Source organism: Glossina fuscipes, unplaced genomic scaffold (genome assembly GCF_014805625.2).
Source record: "Glossina fuscipes isolate IAEA_lab_2018 unplaced genomic scaffold, Yale_Gfus_2 1, whole genome shotgun sequence".
NCBI classification, from domain to species: Eukaryota; Metazoa; Arthropoda; class Insecta; order Diptera; family Glossinidae; genus Glossina; species Glossina fuscipes.
The window spans coordinates 45,456,614-45,483,411 of NW_023998415.1; the positions used below are offsets into that span (position 1 = coordinate 45,456,614).

The following is a 26,798-nucleotide window of genomic DNA, read 5'->3' on the forward strand; positions in this document are numbered from 1 at the left end:
AATACAAAAAACGGTTTGCCTAAAGTCATCAAGTTATCATTAGCTTACTACGTTTGCTATGTTTTACGGAGAATATGAGTTTGACGAGCGGTGAAAGTAAGGGACAGTTTTTGAGACAGTATTTGTGTCGTCATAAGAATGGAAGGTTGGCTCAGCTTGCAATCGTATTCTGCTGATGACAAAGCGGCACGAGCGGTTCACAGAGGATTTTTAATTTATTTTTAATGCCATTAGTCGTGAGCTGAAAATATGTACGATCTTTATTATACGATATATATTAGGGCAGGGGGTCTTCCTAACCAAGCCAAACATTTGATATGAACAGAAGGAAGAGAATTAAATTTTAGAGACCCTATAAGATGTATATGCTCTCGGTCAGTATTAAATTTTTGTCGTTGTTCTTCTTCTTTTTCATTATATGACCAATCACTCAGGCTAGGTCTCCTATTCGCACAACTGGCATTGAAGCACTAGAAGTTATTTTAATACTGTTTTAGGATTTTTTTAAAGGAACAGTCGTCTCTTCAAACTCATGGGAAATGTGAAGTGTTGGGGAAAAACGTATTTCATACAAATCGAAGATACCGCTAGAATTTTAAGTTAAGTTCCTTTACCTTTCTCGCAAGGAAAGAGACAAACAGAGAAAGAAAGAGAGAGAGAGAGAGAGAGAGAGAGAGAGAGAGAGAGAGAGAGAGAACAAACAAACTTACTTGCTTATTGACAAAAACAAAAACTATTTAGAAGAGGGAAAAAAAATACAAGTTTAAAAATGTTTTCGCTCTCAACACCACACCACTGGTACAAGCGGTGCAAGGTGATATTAAGTTTGTTTAAGCGGATGCATGCCAGACCCAGAACCTATTCGAGATAGATGCATTTCAGAATCACTTTCCGAATCGATCTAAGCTTGTCTTTGTCTGTTCGTCTGTCCCGTCTGTTTTTCTTTTGTTCAATGAGATGTTTTAATGAAATTTGGTGCATTGACGTGTTTTGGGCTAAGGACGAACGCTGTTGAAAATGTTTCGAAACGGAACACTATTTTGACCACTTCTCATATAGCACCTTATTTTGAAAAGTCTACGATGAATTAGTGTATTAAGCGAAATGTTGCAAGATATTTAATGGCAACTGTAGTGTCTTACTGTGTATTAACTTTGGTGTATTACTTTTTCCTTTGAAGGTTTCCTAACCCAATATCACGACTATTATTTTTTTGTATCTGAATTGATCTTAAATAAATCGAAGATAGGGCGGCGAGTAATAAACTTTGAAACTCCTCTTTCGAATACTATCTTAACTTTTTGCTATGACTAAGCTAAGGTAAAACTGCTTATGTGTGTTAGTTAAATTGAAATATGCGGTGTGGCTAGCGATCGCTTGTAAAAGTCAAATCAAAATTTGAAACCTGTTTACGTAAAATAATAATATAATAAAAATTTTTAATTTCATACTAATTCTACTTCAGCTCTCTATTATCATTTTTCGAGCTCAGTCACAAAATCTCTTATATGCATATTTGTATTAACATAAATTTGATTTGCTTTCTAATCCATTAACGCCCCATGTTTAGTTAATATACTTATGTGTATATATTACACGGCTTACATACTTACGTGTGGACGTCGTAAGCAAATTTCATTTAAAACATGCCATGAAACGTTTTGCCTTTCAATGATACGTTCATTAACTAATAAATATTTTTAAAAGCATTTGTGCGGCGGCTTAGGATTTTTTTATGCTCTGTCAAACGACAATAACAGCAACCAAATAAAAGAAAAAAAAAAAAAAAAAAGAAAAAAAAGTGAAAAACGCCCACTTGAAACCAGTCCTGAGGTTTTATGCAAATATTTAGTTATTGCACATGTGAACGTGTTGCTGTCAACAATTTTTGACATAACAATTACGTTAAAGTTTTACAAGTCAATCGTAACCTAATTCTATGTGAAAACCGAAATTCCTACTTAAGATTTTTCATTTTTTTTTTGTCTCTTTTTTCTTATTGGGTATAAATGACCCCTTTTATGCACGTGTGTGTTAAGAGGAAATTTTGTGAGGTGCCATTAAAACCGCAGTTATTTGATGTTTTTTAAAATAAAAAACAAAAAAAAAATAATTTTTTTTTTTTCCTTTCAATTAATGAACAATTGTCGAGTTGAAAAATGCTTTGTGTATGCATCTATTTGTACCTATATGAGTACGTGTGTGTGTGTGTGTGTATGCGTTGCTTTTTCACACCCTGCTGTTTTATTTGAAATCTCATATTAAGAAAAACGTTTAACGGTTCATTTGTGCATTGAATTATGTGTTTTTTTTTTCTTCCGTTTTTTCATTTTTTTGCTTTCAATTAATTATACGCTTAAAGTCTCCTTTTACAGCTCCGTTAGAGGTATAGCAGTTTGACTTTTTTTTTTTCTTTTATTCTCATACGACTATAATTTATGAGAATTTGGTATTTGGTATTTTTGTTTTTTTTGTTTTTTTTTTTTGCATTTATGTTTTTTTTCTTCTTCTCCTGCTTTGATTTGTTTTTGTTTTTCAAAGGTAAATATTAAGTGAGAGAAGAGCAAGCGTTACAGTTAGACAATGACGGTATTATTAAATATAGTGTATCTTTGTTACAATTTTTTCCTTTTTCTCCTTTAATTATTATTGTTTTTTAGTTAGTGTTTTTACTCTCTTCCCTCTTTCGAGAGCTCCTGCATTTCTGCAAAGGAAATGAATTTGGGTGTAGTACGGTTCCGTTGTCTGTGTTCTATACAAACATAAATTTTATACAGTTATATATATTTATACTTTTATATATATATATATATATATATATAAATATAGATATGCATGCAGAGCACAGATGAGTGACTAAATTGTATATACTTTAGCGCATTTATCTGAGTTGGTTGTATTTGCCGAGTGTGTTAGTTGCCTGTCTGCCTGCCTGTCTGTTTGTCTGCTCATTGTCTTTGCCTGAACGTTTAACGAACATGCAATAGTTGCTGCATTTGTTCAACACATCCAACAGAAGTTGAGCACTAGTGAGTAACAAAAACAATAACAGTAAAAATAAAAACAAAAACAACAAAAATCGCTACAATGAATAAAGTTTGCCAACATTTTAAGCTGACAAATGTTTTTTTTTTTTTAAATTTTATTTTTATTTCTTTTCTTCTTCTTCTTCTTTTCTCCTTTTTGTTTTCTGGAATTTATTTATAACGTAACGTCACCTGATAAATGCATTTATATTAACTTGATAATTTCGTGTGCAGCGTTCTGATGACTGGAAAATATAAAGATTTTCAATAATCGAGAAATTTAATTGACCTTAACGACTCGCCTACAAGTCCCCTCCATGCATAGGTAAATAAGTAAAATACGTTTTAACTGATCTGTAATCCCTCTCTCGTCCTATGAGTTAAACTTTAAACTCCTTCAATAGTTAATTAAAATTTCATAAGACAAACTTTACGAAATCGTTTCTATCATCAAAGAGTGATATAAGTAAAGAATTTCTTTTTTTTGGTTTTTGTCATGAATAAGCAATAAATACAGGGAAAAATTTCATCAAGGTTTATACCTACGAATCATGTGTGCAATAGCTCCTACTCTTGCACTGATCGATTGGTAATGTGGCTTTGTCTCATTGGTATCAACTAATTGTGTCAGTTGCATTGAAATTCATTTGTTTTAAAGTCAAGGCAAGCAAGTAGTCCACATGTTCATTTGCCCAGCGGACAATGTAATCGTGATTAAATGTTGCTCATCATATCAAAATTTCAAACTTTTTTTCATTTTCGTATGTAAAGTAATTTTGCATAATTATGAGAAGCTTGGTTAAGGCATATACGGCTTTAAGAAGAGATGTGCAATCGACTCGCATGCGAGTAGTCGAGTAGATAAGAATCACGATTAGCATGTCAGTGTTTTTGGATTCAAATCTCAGTTAGTATAGAGTTTTCACATTGCTCGCAATGAGTTCTCAATGGATTAGGGTATAATACTTATCGATTGTGGGCGCACTCACTAGGGCTGCGACCAAGCACATTTCCTTTCCTCTCTTCTCTCGTTTCCTGACCGTCACACGTGCAACACGAAGAGGTTGCATTCACCAAGTGATTGATTATATTAGAGAAAATGATGAAAAAGAAAACTTTAAACAAATCCGTTGACAAAAGGTATTAAAGACAAGTGCCAGGATTTAGGCACCTGCCTGGACGGAAATCTCATTTAATAAAACTTTCGAAATTTTTTCTTAATCGTGTTTGTCACGTTGGCGGGCTAATCAATTCCATTTTCGTTATAGGTTTTCTTCGCCTGCGCTTCACATCGCTTTTCGATTTCTTAGCGATAAATTGTCTGTCAGTTTGTTCAGTAATCTCTAAAATTCCATCGATGGAGATTGAAATAAAAAATTGAAATTGATTGTCTGTCTAATGGCAAACAGATGCATATACGCATCATACTCTTGCTCGATAACAAGCTTCGGGGGAGGAGGGTAGAAACGATGCAACTAAAAAAAATACTTGGCGGTGGGTATATAAAATTCGTTGAAAAACGTCAATGAGTTCTTTGCTTGTCCTTTTTTATTTTTCCTTTCTTTTATTTATTTATTTATGCTCAGTTATTTATTTATTTGTTTTTGTGTGTGTTGCTTTCGTTTACTTAGCACGAAACACACAACAGCAGACAAATATTGTTGTGTATTATTCAGCCACTGGCTTAAAATGAATCAAGAACTCGAAAAGACAAAGAACCTATAAAAATGATGTATGAAGCTATGTATAAAACACAGCAGAAAGCAAAAAAAAAAAAAACAAAAAAAAAGAAGCTATGTGCAGTTTTTCTGTTTTTGGATATAAACAAACAAATAATCGACCTGAAAAGGGATTTAGTCAGTGGCAACGTTTTTATATGAAAATCTTTGTAAGAGAACTGAGCCTGACTTTTACAATCATGGTAACGCTCGCAGTCATGTGCACACATAACGAAGGGTAGACCATTGTGTGTACATAATCTCTTTGCTTTGAAAATTTATCCGTCAGAGATCTCCTGGAATTTCTATTGATAAGAAAGTTCATATATTCGTTATTGAGTCTTAAGTACGTTTATCTCATTTTTCCCCCTTTTTTTTTAAATTTTTGACCGTTGCAGCATGCTTTTAGTGGTGGATATCCATAAATAAGCTATAATAGGTCAGAGGGAAAAATCTTACATATATTTTCTTATATTTTGCGTAAAAGATTTACAAGGCAATCGATGGATTGATCTGACTTTATCTTACTTTATTATTATTATTATTATTTAATATTTGAAACATGTATGCTTTTATATAATAGATAGTCGTCTCCTGGCTAAGTATATCATAAAAGGATTTAAAGGCAAAACTTCCAAGTGATATATATTTAAGACCCTGTTACATACAAATCTGGCATGCATGGTTTCATGTCTCTGAGACTAATTCTAAGAGGCATTGGATTGGATGAATGATCACTTTCATAACTTTCATAACAAAAGTCAAGTCAAGCAAGTAAAAAAGTTGTATTCGTCTTGGAGCATATTTCAAATTAAATTAAATCATAATAATTTGTAAGAATACCCTCGCGTACACTACTGACCTCTTACCACAGACTTTGAAAATATTTGTACATAATTTTATCTTGAAATCTCTTGCAGGTCGTATGCGCATCACATCTAACTTTGCCCTGAATTTTTTATAAATACTCTTTGCAAATTTTTTTTGATTTAATATCATCTATGGATTGGAAGTTGCAAGCTCACTGTGCGGAGTCGAGCACTTTTGAGTAGATAAGGTCTATTTTCAAATTTGAGATAGACTCACCTCAACTTAACTTGAGGTTATTACTTAGACCTATTAGACCCCTAGACAGATAGACGTGCGTAGTTCAAAGTTCACGTGAAATTAAAAAGACTGTCGCTCGTTAGATTTCACGCTTCTACCTCATCACAACCGAGCGTCATATATATTTGTCGGACAGTGTTTGCACAATTGAATTTTCCACTGATGTCACATGTTAAAGAGAGAGAGAGAAAAAGAAAGAAAGACAGAAAGAAAGTAAGAAAGAAGGAGAGACCGAGAGAGAGAGAAAGAGAAAGAGAGATAGATAGAAAGATATTGGTTTGAAAACTCGTGGGAACACTTACTGAGACGATTTAAAATATCGGCACAGATATAATCGGAACTGGGTAATGAACGCAAACATTATTAACAAAAATCAAATGCTTTCCGATTTTTACAGCTCTTCTTTCAGACGATGCATTAGTCCTTTTACACATACACACACATATTTTCATATACTTGACCGAGTGTTTTCGCATATGGCCATCTAATTCACTCCACATATTCCTCACATGGAGTTCATGGCCGCCTGATTTGTGAGAGAGGGTGAAGCACTTTGGGGCAGTTATATAAGAGACAGTCTTGAGAATTAAGCGCCATTTACGCTTGAGGTCAAGTTTCCAAATACCCAGTTTGTGCTCACTTTCTTTCGAATTTTCCTTGAATATCCTTAAATAACTCTTCTTGTCTAGAATGCTATCCAAAAACACTAATTTTCTTACTCGATTGGCTCCAATGCATACCCATACTACGTAAGCCATAAACCATTGGTGCAAGAATTTAGGAATAGGAAGCTATGACTAGAATTTTCCAGCCCAGAAATTTCCGCTCAATTATTAGTGAAACGACGAAATATAACGAAAACAATTAATTTAGAAACGTGTTTTCTCTACTCTTAGCTTCCTATTGTGCTCTCGTATCAACGGCTTACGGCGAGCATGGCAATGGTCATGTTCTAGTGTGGACATGCATTGCAGCTAACGGAGCAGGAAAACTGCTATTTATAGATGGTATTCTCAACAAGGAGAGAAGGAGAATATGAAAGAAACTACAGACAAACTTGGTATTTCGGATATATTCTCTACCGCCAAACATCTGAAAAGTAGACTGGAGTAAGGTCTCTGTTTCAATCTCGCTAGACACGAAAAGTTAAACAAAATATGTCAAAAAACGTTTCAATGACGTTATTAAGCGAAAAGTATAGCCCAACAAATATTAGTGCTGTTGTTTCTCTTCGCATCCTTTCTGATACGAAGAGAACGCAATATTAATCGCGTGAAAATCACTGTAACGCGTATCGTTGAAATTTAGATAAATAATAGAAGATTTGGATTTCTAATCTAAAAATCATGAATTGATTCTATTCAATATTTGTGAGCAATTTGTGGGGAAATGAAAGGAATCATTGCCTAAGCGCTATACAGAGTACAGTGTAACCACAGTGTGCCGTTACTATAAACTGATATGATATGTTCTATGACCTGTTGTGTTCGCTATATTGTATGCTATGATTTCTCATTTTGTTATTATAGTTGAGGACATTCAGTCACTGAATGTAAATATTTAAAATTTTATTATCGTAGCACCAAGTTGTTGAAAGAACAAAGCGGAAATGTTCGTAAACGATTGCGTAATCTATGAATTCATTGCTTATGTATATATATATGTTCGTGTATGTTGAAAACATTCAAAAAAAACTTTTGATGAAATTTGATGCCGTTTGATGTCGTTCAAGCTAACCTCACCTAAATTTAGAAATTAATAACTCTTTCATTAGGTACGCTTTCTGCTTCATTTATCTGCTTAACGGAAATTGTTATTATTCCGTTTTTATTTTACTTTTGTTTTTTGTTTTATGGCAAGTATCAACCTTATCAGCAGCTGTTCATCAGTTAGACGCTCATGTGTATGGATATATTTTTGTTGTGAAAATAGTGCCAGGAATCGCCTTTAATTGGCAGTACGTTTTTGTAAATAAATAGACCTATAAGCGAATATGACAACCAAATCCAGGATGGATCTGGTACATGAGTTAAGTAAAAAAACACAAAAAAAAAAAAAAAAAAAAAAAAAAAATTGGTTTAAAAAAACAAATCGAAAAAGAAGAATTTTCCTCAACATTTCTTTTACAAAAAACGATACGAGTCCACGATGTGTCAGTCCATGATCGACAAGTAATTGAACCTTTTGGCTCATTCTTGACGGTCAATAGTGATCCATAAAATCAAATGAATTGCGTGTAAATAATCTCGTGATATATATATTGAAAGTTTTTCATGATTCTATTCAGGGGATAGGAGGTCTTACGCATGAAGCTTAATACAATTTGAGTGTGTTCCGAAGAAAGTCTTTATTGTGTAGAAGTGCTTACACGTGCTTAGCATGACGCTCGCTAAATATGACTCAGTAATATCTGGCTCTTATTTTCCAATTCTTAAATTATCATTTAATGCAAACCGATCGTGCAATCGATTTTAGTTACGTTCCGTTATATGAAGCTAATCGTAGCAAAATGCAGCTTCTTTAAGCAAAGATGAGTAAGTGTTGATATTTTCTTAAAATTCCCGTTACTTTTTTGACAGAAAAGATCAAACATACGCACCAATATGTATATATATGTATATATATGTAGTCTTTATACGTTGATTATAACACTTCCTCAATTAGAAAGAATTGTAGGAGTATTGAAATTCTTTACATGATTTGCCATCGTAGTAACGTGTGAATAATTTTATAATTCCAGCCAAGTAACAGAAGCGTGTAACAAAATAAATATGAATGTATAAAGGCTAGCGTTTGGGTATGGTGTATGTATGTATGTATGTATGTGTGTGTGTGTGTGTGTATGTGTGTTTTTTTTTTTTTTTTCTTTTCTTTTCTTGGTATCTAAGAAGCAAAGCATGCATGCATGCATGCCTGCGCACATACATATTTTCATGCAAACGTACATAAATGTAAATAAACTTGTATAAATTCAATTCCATAGTGCAATGCCAATGACAATTTCAGTTATTCATATATATATATATATATATATATATATATATATACAATATACAATATTTACTGAGTGTGCTGTAAACACACCCACAACAGCACAATTCATTATAAATTTTAGTTTATGGCACGTTAGTGGTATGGTGCATGTTTGCTGTATATGCAAACATATATGTATATATATATATATATATATATATATGCACGCCCAAATATTAATACAGCATTTATATGCCAATTCCTGTGAATACTGTATAGTTTACTGGTTCGGGCATTTGTATTTTAAATTAATTACATGAATGAATTGTGAATTCACTCATAAAAATGCACATGAATGTGTGTTGATAAATATTTATTTATTATGCATGTACATGCATGCATAGTTCTTGTGTTCATGTATTTGTAAAAAGTAATAATAATAATGACATAGAAAGAGGGCCACTGTTTTTAATTATTTAATCAAGATTAGTTTTATGTTATGATATAAATTGAATTTTAATGTCGCGAGAGAGAGAGAGAGAAGAGAGAGAGAAAAGTGGAGAAATAAATAGAGATGGAGAATAGAAGGGGTAACGGTATTATTTTCGATTTTTCGATAAATTTCGAATAGTCTTAGTTTTTATTTTGATCACAAAATTCTTCTTTCCTCTCCAATGTATCAAAACTTTCACACGCCACTGTGATATTAATATTTTTTTTCTTTTTTTTTTTTTTTTAAATCCATCTTTGCTCGTCAATGCAAATTAGTTAAATGCTTCCTAGCACTTAATTCTTTGATTGATTGCACGTTTAGTTGCACGTATTTAAATTTAATTTCCTGTTAGTGAAAGGTAAATCCCTTTATTAGGATATGCAAGGCGAATGCAAACATGCGAACTATAAAGGGAAAATTTTTATTAGAAATTAAAGCCCATTTCTTCTTCTTTTTAATTAATACATCAAAATTAATGTAGGCTTTGAAACTAATTTAAGCTCTTTGTGCAAAGTATAGCCATGGAATGCATTTAAAGCTGATAATAATGGAATAATGGAAAATCAAGGAAACTATACATACATTGGCCGGAATTCTAGATACCCGCTACTCTAACACAATTTTATAATATTGCAAAAGTGTTTTGTTAATTGCAGACTTATTTTGATCCATTGTAAGATGTATGTTTTCATTTCGAAAGCCTTATGATGATAAAAAAATGTATATACGAAGTCTTGACTAGGAAGGACTTCTTCCTATTTTCTTCGCATGAGTAGGCGAGTAGGTAAGAATGTGCGACTACCAAGTTAATGTTCGCGGATTCAAATCTCAGTGTGGTAGAGTTTTTTTAGGTCGCACTCAGTCGCCTAGCTATCCATTTCTTTCTTTTTTTTTCTTTCCTCACTTCTTGGTAACTTGGTCATCGCGTTAAGCGAATAGGAGACGTCTGACACTGAGTGATTGGTCATATGCAATAAAATAACTATTATTGCTGAATGTTATTTAGTAGCAAACAAAATTTGCAAGTTCATCTTTCGCATCCATGGGTATGCGAAACGAAACGGGAATTTGTAGTAAAAGCTATTGCTTTATATTCTACCGCAACCGTCTCTTAAATAAGGAAAAGAAACAAGTTAGCAGCCCAGATTTAGGCAACAAAGACCAACTCCTTAACTAATTAATTTTAAAGAAAAGCAGCTGAAGGGCGTTCTTTGTTAGACAGTGATAGAAAGCAACAGAAGCAACAGATCGAATTTATATTTACATCCACCATCACTATCCATAAAATATGAAATTTTACAAAAATTATTATGTTCCAATTTTACAATAAAAATCGTTCACTAGTGAAGTTCCTTCATATTGAATTGATGTGAAAAATTTCATTAGGATCGAGCAGTTTTTTTAACAGCCCCCTTCCATATGTTCGTTCCTGCGGAAAATAAGCATTTTTATGATACAAAACACTTTTATTTTTTATATTTTATAGTGACAGTTTGTTCAAGACAGTAATTTGAGCTTGAATCGCGTGGATCTTTCTTGTAGATCACACAACAAGATCTTCATGAAAAATGAGCCTTCGCATGGAAACTTGGCACAATTTTTAAGTGAAGATAATCATAAGATCTCGAAGAAGAATATCAATTTTCTTAAATTTACATTAACTCAGTTCACGGACGTTTTGTCTCTGTTCCATGTATATGAAAAGCAGGCCTTTACATGGAAACAAGATATAATTTTCGGTATAGGTTATCATGAAAATAACTGAAGAGTTGTGTTGGGTGAATCGGCTTAAGCCAATAATTGTCCTTGTTTCATACATACATTTTTGTTTATTTTTTATTTTTTTTTGCCATTCGAAATCAATGAAATATTGATAGATATTGACCATTAGATAACGAGCGGCTTACATTGCTATCGAAACTATCAATCTATTGAAATTTTAGTGCAGCGAAAGAATTACTTTACGAAATGATTGGATGGATTGATCTCCAATGCTAGCAAAATTGATTCGAGCTACTTTCGAGTTACTTTCTTAACAAATTTCTCTTCGAACTTAAGCTGGATTTATCTTTCAAGTAAGAATCCTTCATATATGACTTTCCATTTTCTCACAAAAGGCCATTGATCCTATCGATTACAATTTACGTTGAATAGAAAATGGTTTGAGTTTGATGAGTAATGAACGTTTCTTTCAAAAATTCGTAGTACACTTCAAATTTATTTTATCTTGATTCAGAATTTTCATGTTTAATTTTCACAAAATATCTCTTTCGTGGCGCATATAATTAAAATAATTGTTTTACTTACATTTTCATGTTTGAAAAAACAAAGCATTTTTAATTCACGGAAAACACGTTTCGATGAAACCAGGGATTGAAAAACATTTGGTAGCTTTTTAAGAGCTACACGTCGTCCATCTCGTGGATCTGTGACCGCCCTAAAAGCAAAAGAAACAAAAATAAAACATTAAGAAAACGAAACTCGATAGCTTCAATAGAATAAAATTATTTTAAACGAAATTTGCAAATTTCACTTTCTCTTTTTTTTGTTTCAAAAATTTGTTTTTTTTTTTTTTAATTTTTTTTCTTTAACAATTTCAAGCAAGATTTGTATAATCGTTTATCAAATCCACTTAACTCTTCTAGAAAACTTTTTTGCATTCTACTGAAAATAGTCTTTGATTACCTTTTATAAGATTCCTTTAAAAGTATGCTATAAATTTAATCAACAAAACAAAAAAACACGACACGTAAAAGTATTTCTTTAACAAATCAAATTTATAAACATTTATTATCGTATCTTCTTGTTAAAAAGTTTTGCATACGAAGAAAATATGCCAAAAGGTAAAAGCAAAGCAAAGAAAACGAAAACAATATTTCTACACTTCAGTAAATGAAAACAAAGAGTAATTTCTGTTAAAGAAAACTTTACCAGTAAAAACAAAATATGTGTAAAAAAAAAAAAAAAAATAAAAATAAAAAAATATAAAAAAAATTTAAAAAAAAAAAAATATAAAAAAAAAAAAAAGAAAAACATATTTCTTTATACGATACGGCCAATGAACTTTGTCTACAGGCATACATTATCAGACAGTCAGTCATACAATACGCAATATATTTAGAAAAAATAAAGTAAAAGCTTAGAATATCGTAATCGTAATGCACGTTTAGTTTATCTATTCGGGATATATGTAAAAGTATGGCAAACAAAAAAGAAAGCAAAACAGTAAATATTTCTAAAAACAACTAACCAAGACACGGTGGCGTCTATTTAAGGCTCTGCCCTATGTTCGTTATACGAAAATGATACTAATAAATATTTTTTGATCTTTTTTTCTTTTTTTTTTTTTTTTTTGTATTCTTACCTATGCGTGTTATTGCAAAATTCTTGCATGAAGAAAAACATAAAAATAAATTAAGATTCGCCTAAAAGCATGCATAGACAAAAAAACATACATGAAAAATATTTATATTTAAAACATTAGAAGACGTACGGCCAACCACATCCCGCACCCCATACTCGATGTCTTATACCCTATACTCCCTCCCTCACCCTCTCGTCCTTCCCCCACACTTTCCGGCGTATTCAGATGGTAAATTGAAAACTTATCTAGACACGTTGGGTGCCAGAATATCTAACTAACTAAAGAAAAACACGTAGCTTATAACTAAGAGAATAACAATCTGGCAAAAAAGAAAACGAAACTAAACGAAAAATTGTCTGCTTTATGTAAACATTATAGTTTACGAGTATATTGGCCATGAATGTCGTGTGTAGGATAAGCATAACAGAAAAAAAAAAAAAAAAACCCCAAAAAACACATATTACAAATTGGGCTAAACAAAAACATTTAGATTTAGATAACAATGTGAAATGGTCTTATGATATAAATCATATATATTTTGACACTCTAATCAAGTAATGGATTCAAGAAAGGAAACATTTGAGTATAAAGCCTAAATTTAGACAACAGTTATGGTTAAATATGGTAAAGTATAAGTATGCTTCAATATTTATAATATATCGAATATTATATATATATATATAATATCCTAAATATTTTTATACAAATATATATATATATATATGTATATATCTATAAATATAGGCGATCTAATTTAGTGGACCTTTCAATTCATATGCCTCCCTTCCCCTTAAAATTACTTTGCATTTGTAACTATAACAAATGCTGCCTTCACATGCATTCACCCTAAACTTTTAAGTTTAGTTCCCCTCTTTTTTCAGTGCATTCAGTGTTCGGTTAGTTAGTTTGCTTTTTAATTATTCGCTGACGGAACAAAATAAATCAATTAGTTTTTCAAAAATGCATACTTATTAACGATAAATCGTTGAACTTTTTATTATGGTGCATAGCAGAAACGTTGACTGCGCCACTTATTTAAATGAGTCGTGAAACAATTTTCAAAGCAAACCTTATGGGCAGAGTTTATATGGAAAATAGGAAAATGTGAAGTTACACTTTTGAAGCAATACCGATAGACATAAGTATGAGGTAATAATTACGTTAGGCGGTGATTCACTTTTATATATTTAAAAAAGATCACTTTTGTTGATTTGGGTTGAAGGCTGACGTCTTCCTTTTTGCCGAATAGGAAAATATTTGCTGCAGACATTACATAGACAAGAATACATTACATATTTTTGAGGGTCTTTTAGGTTTGTAGATATGGTAAATGTGTCGATGAAATGAATAGGGATAGGTAAGGAAATAGGAAATACCTTGTCGCCATGTTACTTTATATTATTTAGTGAGGACTGCATTTTATAAAAAACAGAAAATTATAGTGGGCTAGGGCCGAATCTTCAATGCCCCCATTTATATGAAAATAGCATAAGCAAATATTGATTGTTGCAGATGGTGAGTAACAAGTTTAATATCTATTTCTTTATTTTCAAAAGGTAGAGTTCTTCTCATTTTACGCTTTACTCTGATCGAGTCCTTTAACCGATTTCGGCAATTTTCAGTAATAACCAGGATCTAGGAAATTGAAGCCGACAAGTTTATTGTTGCGATGACAGGCAAATCGGTAGACGGACAGAGAGACGCACAGATAGCTACGCTTGATTGACTGAAGCAATAATAATATTATTTTATTAAATGACAGTATCTCTGTAGATTACGTACTTTGTTGCTCAGCTGCCCTCACCCATTACGGTAAAGCTTTTCCGCGATAATTTTATCAAGGCAACCCTCATGTGTAGCAAAATAATGCGAGGACGGTGGTGGTGGTGTTCTTGTAGTCTGGTTGCTTTTTTACACGCTCGAAATATTTTGACATTACTAAGATCTAGCTGGGACTCTCTAGCCTATAATACCTTACTTCAAATATCGCATGACTCTTGAGTGAGAGAGAGAGAGAGAACGACCGTACCCTATAAGATGTGTGGGATAAGGAAAAAAACTCACCGAGAAAGAGAGAGAGAGAGAGGCAGACCGTATCCTCTAAGATGTGTGGGAAAAGGAAAAAAACTCACCGAGAGAGAGAGAGAGAGAGAGAGAGAGAGAGAGAGAGAGAGAGAGAGACAGACCGTATCCTCTAAGATGTGTGGGAAAAGGAAAAAAACTCACGCAAGAGTGGTTAACGGTTCAGATTTCCTTATGGAATTCGTTGATTTTTTGATTTGCATTAAAAAACTATTATTAACAAAAAAATTCTATAAACATGGATAAACATATTTATGAAAAGAATAAAGCGCAATTATATGCTTTGACCCAGTCTCTATTTATAGCACAGCTTATCATGGCTATTTGTCATAATTTAAATTTTTGAAGAATTTTCTAAAACCAAAATATGTTAACATCTTCACAAATTATGTGACTAATAATAAAAAGATATGAGTTGAACGAATCGAGAAGTACAAACTTAAAGCGTAGGGCATACAAAACATAATTTACAATAATCTTAAATGAAATTCCCATGACTTGGGGTAAGGAAGTGAGTATGTAAGCAGAATAATTTGCAGCGATCATGTTTTAACAAAGTAAGCGTAATGAGAGGCTGACCAACTCTATTAGTAATTGATATGAAAATTGATGATTAGTTTCACATCAATTCGATGCGTTAGTTAAACGTTCAATTTTAGTCAATTTATGAAAAGGGCTTTCAAGTTTCGTTTAAAGCTATATACTGTTTGCCCAGTTTGCGTGTTGTTTTCATATTATTTATTGTAAAGATTTGTTGCAGTTAAATAATTCTTTTTTCTTTTTTTTTTTTTTTTGGTAGTATTTCTATATTTACGGTATATTACATACAATAGCATATATATATATATATATATACGTCGACACACGCTTGTTTACTTACTTACTTGCTTACTTACTTGGCCTTGTAATAAATTATAAGACATTAAGGTTGTGTGTGATATATAAATGTGCGCTCATATATACATATATATATATATGTATATATGAATAAATCCTCCTGTGGCATATCATTAAAATATATAATAACATTTTTGGTTTTGTTTTTGAAAGCTGAATTTCATTGTTATGCACATATGTACTTACATATACACATATGCACTCGTTATGGGTTTTGTTTTTTGTTTTTTGTTTTTTTGCCGTTTTTGGAAACAGAAGGATTAAAAAATGTTTACCATGATTTATTTGGTCTTTTTAAAAGGAAGCTGGTTATAAAACAATCTTTTATTGTTTTTATATAACCGATGGTAAGGTTATTGAACGTTTATTCACTTTTCGTACTCATACTAAATGCTGTTATAACGCAACGAATTTTCTTATAAATATATTTCATAACAAAAGCGAACATATTCTGGCATACTTTGTGGTTTTAAAAATGTCAATGCCTATGTATATACATATGTGTCGTGCATTTATAATGATGGATGACGGTCTTAACATGTAAGTGCATACAAGAACGAATCGCATGCACACACAGATGTGAGCATGAAATGTATGCCAGCGTGATTTTTTTTTTCTTTCTTTCTTTCTTTCCTTTTTCTTTTCTCTTCTCTCTTTTTGTGTTTTTTTTTTTTTTTTTCTGTTTTTATAATATGTACGTAATCTATTGACCTTTAGTTCTTAATATTGCATATTGGATGTTATTCATGTTATTCATCCTTTAACCACATCACACATTATATAACGTATATTGTGATGCATTTATACATCATCAATCATGCGCGTATATGTATTTGTTAAAAATAATAAATTATATTTGATTATTGCTTTTTTTTTTTTTTTTTTTTTTTTTTTTTCTCTCTCTTTATTTTCATGTTATTGCATTAGAATAGGATATAGATAGATATAAATAAAGAAGATACGACGAGCATAGAAGAAAAGTATAACCACATAAAACTTTAGCCACAAATCAATCACCAGAGATATTTATCTCGGCAAGTAACTGTTTTCCTGCACGTATGTAGGTAAGTATAGAACAGTGATGTGACAAAAGTACTCATAGCATATTCTAGCGAATACATCAACTATACCGATCAAAATGAATGAATGGATCAGAAGATGTAATTGTTACCACTAATCCGAGTTCTCGTTGAGCAGAAGACAACCGAACTTTAAACCTACCATCACGAATCGGAAGAAATTCATTTTTTACATGAGAGCATTGCATTCCTTCCTACCGCGATGTCATACTATCAGATAAACCAAATTGCAAAGAATACGAAAATATCTTAAAAATCCAAATTATTGCGATTATTCCAAGCGTTTATGATCTCGCTATACTAATCAAGAATATAATGCGATATGTTATATTCTGTGATCTCTATGGCTATAATCCATGACTGTGTCACAACGGTGGGAGATCGATAAGCTTGATTTTCGCCGACTCAAGCGATTATGTACGGTACAATGGTAATCACAAATATAGTGGCAAGTTGGCTACGGACAGATGTGTACTTCATGTGTACCTTATGTGGCTATGTGTGTGTGTGTGTGTGTGTGTGTGTGTGTGTGTATTCCATTAATAATGCTTCAGTTTGCGGTGAACTGAATTTAAAACATTCACAAAACTTTGGTCGAGAGACAGCGTCGTAGATGGGATTGGGAAGTGGGTAGGCAATGCATTTTATTAAAACTAAGAAAAACTGGCTATTTCAAGCTGCCAATAAAGATAGCAAATGATTTACTAATAAACCGAAACATAGTTAACCTCTTTTTTCTAATATGACCAATCACTAAGGGTATATCTCTTATTCATGTAAGAAGTTGAGAGAGAATAGAGAATTGATGGTCGAAGCGTAAGGGATGTATTTCACTTCGATAAATCCTATGCCTTTAACAACTAACATTCACTATAGCTATGAGTTCAACTAAAACTCTATCGCCCGTGAGATTTCAAAACGCGAACACAGGCTTGATAGTCTAGTCTAGTCATTTGCCTACTCAGGCGGATTGTTATGATGACAATAGGATGATATTCACTCCGGAGATTTCACTTCTAAACTTGTTACATAATTTAAGTGGAAGTTTATCGGTAACATTTTTTTGCACATCACTGTATATATTAAAATTATTTCCTAGTAATTGAGAGGAGAATTTTTTGTAAACTTTTTTTAATTAACCAAAATTATAGAATGTATATTCGTCTATAGATACAAATATAATAAGTGAGAATATTTATTGTATATGCGAAGAGAATGAAAAGATTGAAGTCATTTATTTGATTTGTTAAACAATTGATTTATTTCTTTGTTACTATTGTTTTTGTTGTTATTGTTGGTTTTCATTTTTCATTTAATCAAAAAATTGAATAAAAAAATAAATCTTCTGAAAGTTCTAATATCGATTTAAATAAACATCATGACAGTATATTATATGGAAAACTTTAATTAGATTTTCATTATAAATTACTGTGAAAAATAAAAATATAAAAAACGATAAAATAAATAAAATTTAAAATAATGATAAAGGAATTCTGAGAAATTGATGATAGAGAAGATTGTTTATCTACACATCAAAGAGAAAAGCAATTTTATGCAATGATGGAATCGAATATGATTTTCTATGGAAATCTCTAAAAGAACGTTATACAAAAACTGAAAAGAGGAAAAATATATACGAATTAAGTGGCAGATGTTATTATGAAAGGAAAACATTTTTATTGCTTAAATTAAAAAAATGAAATTGCTAAAAAAAAAAAAAAAAATAAATAAATAAAAAAATGCAGAATAAAAGCATAAGAGTGAAAAGGATTTTTCCCTTTTAATTATACATATATATATATATGTGCGTGTATCTATGATATAATGTATATGTGTATGTATGCAGAGCTTATCAGAAAAGAGCTAAACTGCTTTCTTGCTTTTGCGATTTTATTATTCATTCAAAAATTTTTATTTGTTTAATTAATAGCACATTTAAGCCTTCATATTACTGGCATTAAATGTATGAATACCTTGCGGTGCTATTTAAATAAAAGTCCGCAAAACTAAAAAATAAAAAAAAAAACTGAAAATAAGTAAATAAATAATATATACAGTAAAGCCTCTGTATATTGCTATCAAGTGTTAATAATATTCCGACTTGTAACAAGAATGAATTGCTCAGCGAAGAATTTCAAACAATTGATTGATGCATAACACTTTCATTCATTATTTCGGCGTTGTCCAATTTTTTATTACTATTGTAATTTTTTTTTTTTTCTTTTTTTTTTTTTAGGCATTCATTAAATATAAAAAAATGAAATACTTTCACATTAAGGCGATTTACCGTTTTATAAATACGTATGCGATTGCTTATATGAGATTTCACTGTCAGAGACGTGATGATGAAAATTATTTCTATAGGTATTATTTAATTTATTTTCAATTCCATATAATTGCTCTTTATAAGTTTAAAATTTTTGCTTGTGGTTTTCGAGTTAAAACTATGCCTTAATAATGGTTATTAATTGAGTTCTATTACGAGTTTAATTAAAAGTTCTTTTAATTTTGCCTTATAGGTGATATCGCGTTTAATAAAGAGAGTTGAATATTATAATAAAATATAATTTCGGTAAACAATAATTAAGTCAAACAGCAAATCAGCAAATTAATGCAAAAAGTCAACTATGGAATTTGAAAAAACAAATATTAATATACATTTAGATGTTTGTGATATTTGCAAAAAAATGTTGCATATTTTGCTACTGAATTGCACACGGTTGCATTGCATTGAAAATTTCTTAAGATACATTTTAAATTTAAAATTATTAAAAATTCTTTTCATATTTGAATATTTTTCACGAGCGAACTGTTTGCATAAATTTAGATGAAAAAATTAATTCATTTCACTTTTTAATCAAATTCTTATGAATTATTTAAAATAATTTAGAGAATTTTAGCACAACGAAAATTAATTATTGCAAATAAATTATCTTTAATATCAATAAATATGAATGATAAACAATAGCAATTACATTAGAATTTACATATAATAATATAATGTATGCATAATGTAATATGTAAACTATATATATATACATATATAAACGCACCTAATATGCTTGACAAATACTCGATTACATAACGCAATTACAAAATGCAAACATTGTTGTCTACATAAACGCACAACAGGTCATGTCATGTCACTCTTAGGAATTAAAAATTATCTTTTATATGGAAATGCATGTGTTTATCGTAAGTAATCACAAAATCAACATAAAACTAATCATTTTTTAATGAATTTTATAAAACATACTATAATTTGATGATATTTCGACCATAATTATTCGTAATAGCCAGAGCAATATTTTAAATGGAAAACTTATTTTGTTGTTAAGGTTGAAAGTAAACATAAAAAAAAAAAGGAAAAACCAAGAAGTAGAAGAAGAAGAAAATATTTACGGAAAACTTAATTAAACGTGTTATTTCCTTATTTAGAATTTAATTTTCTACAAAATATTATTATGTTATTATAATAACGCTCAACTTGTTTTCCCCATTAATCTTTGCAAGACTCCCTCCTTCTCCCGTCCCGATCTTCGTTTCCCCAACAACAACAGTTATTCATTTAGTTTATATAGTGTACTACTATACTATATAAAACATCAAATACATTTTGTTGCCATTTCCGTAATCAATTTGTTAAATAGCCTGCAGCCTTAAAGTATGCTTTCATATTTCATAGAAACGATTTATTATCTATGCACATTTATATCTATTTGGATATATATATATATACTCAAGTTTATCGGCTTAATCATCATCTCCCTTATCACCAACATTTTGTTCTTTCTATGTATGTTGTTGGTTGGTTGCTTGTTTACGTTTATTATAATGCAAGTAAACACAATTTATCCAATTTAAAAATTTATATTATATTGGTTATTTATATACATGCACAACATGCACATATGAACACTTCTTAACAGAATAAATGGGAAATTTTTGCGAAAATATGTAAAACATTCATTGTCACACGGTATCTGTCTACGAAATGAAATGAAATGAAATGAAATGAAATGATTTTAATTCACATAAACATAAATATTAAGATTGACTTCTTATTATTTTGTAAAATAAAAGTTATTTGTCTTAAAAAAATATTATTATTAAATTATTTTTAGCTGCAAGTAAGAAAATTATGTTCTCTTTCAGGCATCCCTTTAATTGGACAGATTTACATCATTCATTCTCATCGATCTTTGTCACCTATAAATATTTAACGATCGATGCTTTTCCAATATTGTTATAATATATTATACTATATATGACTATTATGTACTATATATATATATATATATATATATATATTATTAGGTGTTTGCAAAAATTTTGATCACGTTTTACAATATTTCGGACAACATGACGATATCATTTCGCAAGGATTTATATTTGGATCCATATGGCACTCAAGCCAAGCTGCACTAATCTGAACAAATAGTAATCAGGGGACGCCATGTGTGATGAGTACGCCGGGTGTGGTACAACTTTTCGTTCCAGTTGCAATAGTGTATATTCTGGACAATTTTCGCAACAAGTTGGCAAAAGAAGACATTTTCGGTCAATTTGTGTCGCCACTTTTAAACCATTGAAATCAAAACCGCCAACTTTAATATCATGGAACAGGCTCACCATAAGCTTGTAGAAGTGTTTGATGTGCTTCGGCGGCAGATTTCTTCAAATAAAGAAGATATTTAAGGAGCGCTCCATGATTATCGTCGACATACGCTAAATAAATTAATAATGTTAAGTGCAAAACCGTTATTTTATTAAGACGAAGGTCAAAATTATCGAATTTAACCGTTATATACAATAGTATCTCCCATTTATTTATCATTTCTATCTGTAGAAGGCGCTGATCAATATTTTTGCAAACACTTAATATATACTGTGAGGACTCAAAATCGTCCCACGTTTTGGCCTCACGGGTTCTACGTCTCTGGCTGGCGAGAGAGCCGTGCTAAACAGTAAGATAAGGTTAGAATAGGATAAACGTAGTGTAAGAGTAGAATAGAATAGTAGGGTAAGAATAGATTAAGATAGAATTGTGGCAAGGGTTTAACGTGGGTTCCTGCCTGAAAGATAGAATAGGAATAGATTGAGATAGGATAAGAATAGAATAGGTCAAAAGTTAGTGTAGGTTAAATTAGTTAAGAGAGTCGCGTGGCAGTCGCCGACGCGAAAGGTCGTTTTCGAGTCGCCGGCAAAGAGAGACGTAGTTTTGAATAAGAAAATTCTAATAAAATAATTATAAAATAGAGAGTCCCTGCAGAAATACAAATTTCTTGTGTGTTTCCATTTCCCTGGGCCGCTGAGCTGCCCCAGCCTTGAGGAAAGGGACGGAATCGTCGTCACAATATATTATATCTTATATAATGTACTATGTATTATATGTTATACGTTAATAATTAATATATATACATATATAAATCTTATATATTACAATCCTTTCGGTAAATGTGGAAAAAGCTCTAAACCATCAATAATGAAATATTTGTTTATAATTTTTGCGAATGCATTGTTTTGCAATGGTGAATATGAAAGACTCACTCCGCAAGTCGATTGTAATTTTCTCACTTTATTCTATTTTTTATTACATTCAAGACTAAAAGAAAAGACTTGAAAGTCCTCTCTTTGCTTTATGATAATCGTTACGCATCAGCAATTTCAGAAAATTTAGTTTTCCTTTAGCGGTTTAAAGATCGAGATTTCGTTCGTCGCGTCCATCTCTCTTTAGCATAAAAGATGAAATTAACAGAATCAGCTAATTAACGGCAACGGGATGGGTGGATTCAAAATTCTATCAGACTTGCCAGAATGCACAAATTTTTGTTAGGAAAGCTGAAATGGAATTAAGCGTGCACGTATGGACTGCGCCAATAAATAATAAGTAAGAACACTACAGTCGACCACGATCCACCATTAAATAGTCTACAAAATCCTACAGATGCTCGTAAAACGACATCTCAAAGTAAGGTGTTATACGGGAATCATTTTCAATAGCGGTCGCCCTTGGGTCAAAATCATCATTTATCTGAAAAATTGTGACCTATAGATTGAGCGTAAGAAAGCAAAGCAGACAGACGGACGGTAAAGCCGAGAATCACTTTCTTATTCACATCGGTCTAATAAAAGGTGAATTTATCCCAAGCTTATCTGGGTGTTGCATACATCCCCGCAAACTTAATATACCCTTGTACCACAAGTGGTGTAGAGTATAAAAAGTAAAAATTAAAATTAGGTGATTACGAAAGCATGAAAACTGAAAGGAACGAATCGAACAGTTTCAGTACATTGTAGATTTCATTTTATACTACTACTACTACTTTCCCAGATCCTTATGAAAATTTTGTTTCAAAATACTTTTGACTGAGCTGTCAATCGTTTGTGCAATTAAGAAGAAAAAAATCGAAGAGAAAATCTCTTAAGCTTATTAAACGCCGGACCGTTTTAATGCGAATGTTTTTATTATATTTGTGATTGTATGTATACCGGTGGTAATGCACTTGTATATACATATGCAATCCGATTTTAAGTGTCTCTTGATTCCAAACTCATTTAAGTATAAGGAACAATTTTTTAAGAAAATTATTAGAAAAATTTCTCACTTTATGTAGTTTGTCGCGTTTTTTATACCCACCACTACTGTAAGATGGGTGTATACTCATTTGGTTCTTTTTTTTTCCATGGTATATGGAATATCCAAAAGGAAACTGCAGAAACTCTATAAAGTGTATACATTCTTGTTCAACGTGAAATTCTGAGTTGATTTAGCCATGTCTGTCCGTCTGTCCGTTTATATAGTGTGGTTGTTAGCACTTTCCTGGTCGCAAGAGAGAAGATATCCACTTCAAATTTGATAGAAACATAGAAAATTTCTGCACGCAGGCTGGTATTGAAAATGGGCGAAATCGATTAACTAAATCGACTGAACGCAACTCGGTTTTTTTAACAAAAATTTTTGGATTTTTGCTCGTTACTTGGAAATTATTTCAGTTAGGAGAATGACATTTTCTACATTTACACTTTACGAAGCACTCTACTCCTTACGTGTACAAGCGGAAAACATCTGCCGTTACAAGTGATTAAATTTTGTCTTTTTTTTTTTTTTTTACCTTTTTGGGATTTTGTGTTTATTTATCATACGACAAACAAGACCGAATGTTTAAAACTATTTCGTGTACTCCTTAAGTGAAGATACATAGTCTTGCCTAAAAATGGATTAATCTTAAAATGAATATGGTAGACACTGTTATTACTTCCTTCTTAATAACACTAGTGATGTGGGTAGCAAATAAAAAAACTTGGAGAGAGTAGAATGCGGGAGACATAATGGTGGGTATACGGGATTCGGCCCCCTGCCGAATATAACTTTCTTACTTGTTAATTTTTCTCTTCTTCGAAAGTTTACATGGTTTCCGTAATTACTTACATTATATGGGTTTCAATTTAGTAATGATATCATTAAATATACAACTAATTTGCGTATAGTAATTTAGCGCATATAATAATGATTGTAAAGTTTTATTTTATGCCATTTTTTTTTAATCTGAAAAGTGTTTTTGTGTTTGCAATTGAAAAGCGTGTCATGATAAACTTCAAAGAAAGAAAAAAAAAAAAAAAAAAAAAAGAGAAAATTCATATAACAAAGATAAGCATATAAATACATATAAAAGAGAGAAAAGTCTTTACTATGCTAACTATAGTTAATTAAATTAAACATTATCCTAAAAGTATACTGTGCAGTTAAGTGCAAAGGAAGAAAGTTAAGTGAAAACCCATGTAGACCCAATTTATTGTATAAATATTTAATAGCTTTGGAACACAGATTTTAAAGTAATTTTCTTCATTCTACATTGCCTTACTTGACGTTATTGTGTTGGTGTTTGCATTTAATTTAAAGCTTGGTAAGGTTTTTATAGTCTATTTTAAGGCAATAACACTGTCGTACTGCTGCAGAATTCCATAACATTTTACATGGAATTTTTTTCTTCCCTTGCCTTTTATACAGTTTTTGTAGAACTTTTTTTTTCTTTTTTTTTTCTATCTTTTTATTCATTTATTTATTGTTACATAAGAATCCGGAGTATCTATCTAAGACCAATGTGTCAAATGCAGCAGTGCTCATATATATAGTAAATTGGTTGGATAAGAAATGGTATAACTTTGTGTAGGTGATTGTTATAGTTTCACAAATTCTCCTTTGTTACACATATTCTCCGCACGCAGTCTTTCCCTTCCTGGCAACTTGATTTTTTTCTTATTTCTTTTTTCTTTTTATTTGATTTCAAAGCTGGCATTATTCATTTTCCTTTTCTGATGCGAGTGGATTTCTGGTTTGGTTACGATCAAATCTCAAATCATCTTGTTCGGCTTTGCATGCATCTCAAGGGCATTTACTGAGTGAAATATACGTTTATGTGCGAGCATTTGTCAAAAACAATTGTTAAACAATTTGTTTTCATTTTCTTGTCTATTTTGTTTTTTTTGTTTTTTTTGTTTTTTTTTTTTTCCCCCATTCCTTCATGTAATGTTTAAATATTTGGGTAGTTTCTTCTTTCTTTTTTTTTTTGTTTGCCATTTTTCCGACTTTTTTTTTTTTAACAATTTACACAATTTAGATTAAATTTAATGCTGTAAAATAGGCAAAGAAAAATTGCCGCGAAATGTATGCTTTGAAGAAAAATGCAAAATTGAAATTATATTCATATTGAGATGAGGTTCGTATCATCTTAAAAGCTTCAAAAACGCCCCTTTTTTTCGGCATTTCTCTCATTTTGTTAGATCTTCTAAGACGCCTTTCACGTTTCTTTCTCAAATTGGAATAAAAAATATATATATATTCCGACATCGTTGCATTTATTTTAAGGTTAATATTTTTAAATAGGTAAGTGAAAAGTCTAAATTTAAGGTAATCTTCAAAAGAGAATTTTAAGAAAGTTCCAATATAGGAGGACAAATGATCATTGATATGTATATTATAAATAAAACGCGTGAATAGTTTATATAAAGGAGAATTGGCGAGTTTAAGTTTGACATTAATTGATAGATAAACATTTAAATGGGAGAGCTATCGTAAAGTGAGACAAAGTTTTGCCTTGACATTACCCATATGATGGCTAAAGTATAATTGTTTTATCAACTGCTAATCGAAGATATCGAGTCGAGATATCGACCCGTGAGCTTAATATGTAATATGTATCACATTAAATTAATGTTAACCAGTTAACTATGTACGATGAATATACACGTCATAATCCGTCCATACTTTCTTGTTAGATTTTCTCATAACATTACATCATCATGAATGTGTATTTACCATAATAATCTCTTTTAGAAAGTGTTGTTGTCATTTTGTCAAGTCATTTCATTGCAATGTAATTCCATATTATACATACTCTGTGTTTGACAAGTATATCGCTAAAGAGGTCGACAAAATTAACAGGTTAAAACAGAGACCATTGTGTCCAGCAGGGCGATTAAGAAAAAAGAATGGCTTGTGAATATAGTTGCGTTTATGGAGAGCGAATTATCGAGTATCCATTCATTAATTCCAAATGCAGCAATCCACCGCTCGAGGTGGATGAAAAGGATGAAAATATTGTTGTTGTACGCAAAATAAGTATTCGCGTCAGTCTCTACTACTTCGCACATAGATCAAACCGAATAGGCTGCAAAACCGATGCTTGGGGAAACCTTGAATTCCTTAACTTTAGTTGTCTCGAATGGAACGTTATTAAGAGATACGAGTTAGGTGCGGTTGAGTTGGCAAAAGTACATAAGGCTACTTGCACTTTTCCAAATCTTGAAATGCATGATATGAACGACTACATCCAATTTACATGTAATGAGTGATATTTTTTGCCACCAGATACTGTTGATGCCTGTATATAGGGTAGCACGCACCAGACTGATTCACACGAACATGGAATTCCCAATATTTCTGATATATATGTGAAGCAGATAGCGTGGTTTCTACTAACGGGAGAATATTTACCACCGACAGCCAGGCGGACAGAGGGACATCGGCTGACCAAAGCAGGAATTTTATTATTTATT

At 31.3% G+C, this 26,798-nt stretch overlaps 1 protein-coding gene across 2 annotated transcripts in view; it reads right to left on the reverse strand.

The window, feature by feature from the left end:
• Positions 1–26,798, reverse strand: part of LOC119645168 (serine/threonine-protein kinase NLK) — a 199,496-nt gene that overhangs the window by 22,497 nt on the left and 150,201 nt on the right. For both annotated transcript variants that reach the window (XM_038045145.1, XM_038045146.1), the window contains exon 2: positions 11,625–11,754. In XM_038045145.1, coding sequence (XP_037901073.1) covers positions 11,625–11,754 — 130 coding nt within the window. The remainder of the gene's footprint in view (positions 1–11,624; positions 11,755–26,798) is intronic.